The sequence below is a fragment of the Peromyscus eremicus genome, chromosome 1, assembly GCF_949786415.1.
Source record: "Peromyscus eremicus chromosome 1, PerEre_H2_v1, whole genome shotgun sequence".
Taxonomy (NCBI): Eukaryota; Metazoa; Chordata; class Mammalia; order Rodentia; family Cricetidae; genus Peromyscus; species Peromyscus eremicus.
This window is the reverse complement of record NC_081416.1, coordinates 156,519,848-156,523,358: the sequence shown is the minus strand read 5'-3', so window position 1 is coordinate 156,523,358 and position 3,511 is coordinate 156,519,848. Positions and strand designations below refer to the sequence as shown.

Sequence of the window (3,511 nt, the reverse complement as noted above, 5' to 3'; positions counted from 1 at the left end):
ATGGGTCAAGCCTTTCCTTCCACAGCCCCCTCCAGTCTCTGGGCCCTCTGCACACCTCAACCCGGACTCTTCCCTTTACCCTGTGCTCCCTCACAAGGAGACTCCCAAGCCCCCTGTCCTCCCCCCGGACCCTAACTCCCCTCTCATAGATCTCCTGGTGGAGGAGCCCCCTCCTTATCAGGCTGGACCCGCTCGGTGACCAGCGGCTCCCGCTGCCGCGATCCGGCCGTTGGCAGATGCTAAGGTTTCCTCAACCAGCAGGACCTCAGATGAAGACAAGGAAGATGAGATGTCGTCCCCCATTGCCGGCCGCCTCCGCGGCCGCCGGGAGAGACCCCCTACTGAGTCCCAAGCTTTCCCACTCAGAGGAGGGCCGAACCAACAACTCCAATATTGGCCTTTCTCTGCTTCAGACCTTTACAACTGGAAACAACATAACCCCCCTTTTCCAGGGATCCTGTGGCATTAACTAACTTGATTGAATCCATCCTGGTGACTCACAGGCCGACTTGGGACGATTGTCAGCAGCTCCTGCAGACCCTCTTAACAGTAGAGGAAAAGCAGAGAGTTTTCCTGGAGGCCTGATGACGGGAGGCCATCCCAACTCCCGAATGTCATCGATGCGGCTTTTCCCTTGACTTGCCCTAACTGGGATTTCAATATGCCTGAAGGTAGGGAGCATCTACGTCTCTATCGCCAGTTGCTCTTAGCGGGTCTCCGAGCGGCCGCTAGAAGGCCTACCAATTTGGCTCAGGTAAGGAATATGATACAGGGAAAGGAAGAGACACCCGCTGCATTTCTAGAAAGATTGAAGGAAGCTTATAGGATATATACTCCATATGATCCGGAAGATCCAGGTCAGGCTCCAGGTATTATCCTATCATTTATCTATCAGTCTAGTTCAGACATCAGAGCCAAATTGCAGCGGTTGGAGGGTTTACAGGCGTTAGGGTTGCCAGACCTAGTGAAGGAAGCAGAGAAAGTATTCAATAAGAGAGAAACTCCTGAAGAGCGTGAGGAAAAGAGATGGCAGAAACAAGAGGAAAGGGATAGGAAACAGCATAGGGAGATAAAGAAAGTTCTGGCCGCCGTTGTATCTCAGGGACAGCGGAGAGAGGGAGACAGGTCGGGAGAACGAAGGAGGCCACCCCTAGATAAAGATCAATATGCTTACTGCAAGGAGAAGGGACACTGGGCCCGAGAATGCCCCAAGAAGCCACAAGGACCCCGCCGGCCCAAGCCCAAGACCGTGGACCTCCTTAGTCTGGAGGACTAGGGGGGTCGAGGCCAGGAGCCCCCCCCCCGAGCCTAGGATAACCCTCAAGATCGGGGGGCAGCCCGTGACCTTCCTGGTTGATACTGGTGCCGAACATTCAGTCCTAACTCATGCCGGAGTGCCTCTTAGCCGGCATTCTGCACTGGTGCAGGGGGCAACTGGAAACAAGAGATATTATTGGACTATCGAGAGAAAAGTCCAACTGGCTTCAGGGCAAGTAACTCACTCCTTTCTGCACATACCTGAATGCCCCCATCCGCTGTTAGGACGGGACCTACTAACCAAATTAAAAGCGCAAATCTATTTTGATGAGAAGGGACCGAGGGTCACGGGTCCTAAAGGAGACCCTCTACAAATCCTTGCCCTCAATTTAGAGGAAGAATACCGTTTATTCGAGTCAGAACCCCCGGAGGAGTCACCTACGGAGCTACAGGACTGGTTGAGAGAGTTTCCTCGAGCCTGGGCAGAGACTGGGGGCCTGGGGTTGGCACGCGATCAGCCACCGCTGATGATCTCATTAAAGGCCTCCGTGACTCCCGTTTCAATCAGACAGTACCCAATGTCACGGGAAGCTCATGAGGGAATCAAACCCCATATCCGGAGGCTCCTGGACCAAGGGGTGCTGAAGCCCTGTCAGTCCCCATGGAACACCCCTCTCCTGCCTGTTAGGAAACCGGGGACAGGGGACTACAGGCCAGTCCAGGATTTGAGAGAGGTCAATAAGCGGGTGGAGGACATACACCCCACGGTGCCTAACCCCTATAACCTTCTGAGCACCCTCCCACCGACCCACGTCTGGTACACAGTACTAGACCTGAAAGATGCCTTCTTTTGTTTGAGATTACACCCTCAAAGTCAACTACTGTTTGCCTTTGAATGGAGGGACCCAGAACAAGGGCTCTCGGGTCAACTAACCTGGACCCGGCTCCCTCAGGGCTTCAAAAACAGCCCAACCCTCTTTGATGAGGCCTTACATGCAGATCTGGCCGGGTTCCGAGTCGAGCATCCAGCCTTGACCTTGCTCCAGTACGTAGACGACCTACTCCTGGCAGCCAGGAGTCGGGCCGAGTGCCTGGAGGGCACTCGGGCCTTACTGGCCAGACTTGGACAGAAGGGATATAGAGCCTCGGCCAAGAAGGCTCAAATTTGCCAAGACAAGGTTACTTACCTGGGCTACACCCTGAATGGGGGACAGAGATGGCTGACGGAGGCAAGGAAAGAAACCATACTCTCTATTCCCCCTCCTCGCAGCCCCCGTCAGGTTCGGGAATTCCTGGGTACGGCTGGATACTGCCGCTTATGGATCCCCGGGTTCGCCGAGTTGGCCGCCCCTCTATATCCCCTCACTAAACCAGGGGTAATGTTCCAATGGGGAGAGGAGCAGCAGAAAGCATTCCAACTGATCAAGAAGGCCTTACTTGAGGCCCCGGCTCTGGGTCTGCCAGATATCACCAAGCCCTTTGAACTGTTTGTAGACGAGAACTCGGGTTTTGCTAAAGGGGTGCTGGTGCAAAGACTGGGCCCTTGGAGGAGACCTGTGGCATACTTGTCCAAGAAACTGGACCCGGTGGCCACAGGATGGCCCCCTGCCTCCGCATGGTGGCAGCCATTGCAGTTCTACTCAAGGATGCCGGGAAACTGACCCTAGGTCAGCCCCTGACTGTACTGGCCTCCCATGCCGTGGAGGCCCTGGTCCGACAACCACCAGACAGATGGCTTTCCAACGCCAGAATGACTTATTACCAGGCCTTACTCCTGGACTCAGACCGGGTCACGTTCGGACCCGTAGTCTCCCTTAATCCTGCCACCTTGCTGCCACTGCCTAGCCCCTCTATGGAGCATGATTGCCTCCAGATCTTAGCCGAAGTACATGGCACCCGCCCTGACCTGACAGATCAGCCGCTTAAGGACCCCGACGTTGTCTGGTACACAGATGGGAGCAGTTTTCTGGAAGAGGGGGAACGCAGAGCCGGGGCAGCTGTTACCACCGAATCAGAAGTGATATGGGCATCGTCGCTCTCGCCTGGGACATCGGCCCAACGTGCAGAACTGATTGCGCTTACGCAAGCCCTCCGGATGGCAGAAGGTAAGAAGCTCACAGTTTATACTGACAGCAGATACGCCTTCGCCACTGCACATGTCCACGGGGAAATCTACAGACGGAGGGGTCTGCTGACATCTGCGGGTAAGGAGATCAAGAACAAAAAAGAAATCCTGGACCTCCTGAAGGCCCTG

At 55.2% G+C, this 3,511-nt stretch overlaps 1 protein-coding gene across 1 annotated transcript; it reads left to right on the top strand.

The window, feature by feature from the left end:
• Positions 1–289: 289 nt before the first annotated feature.
• Positions 290–2,918, top strand: LOC131922814 (uncharacterized). The gene is given in 6 exon segments (XM_059277695.1): positions 290–434; positions 437–581; positions 583–1,294; positions 1,296–1,714; positions 1,946–2,081; positions 2,211–2,918. Coding segments are annotated over 6 exon segments (2,265 nt in total).
• The last annotated feature ends 593 nt before the right edge of the window (positions 2,919–3,511 follow it).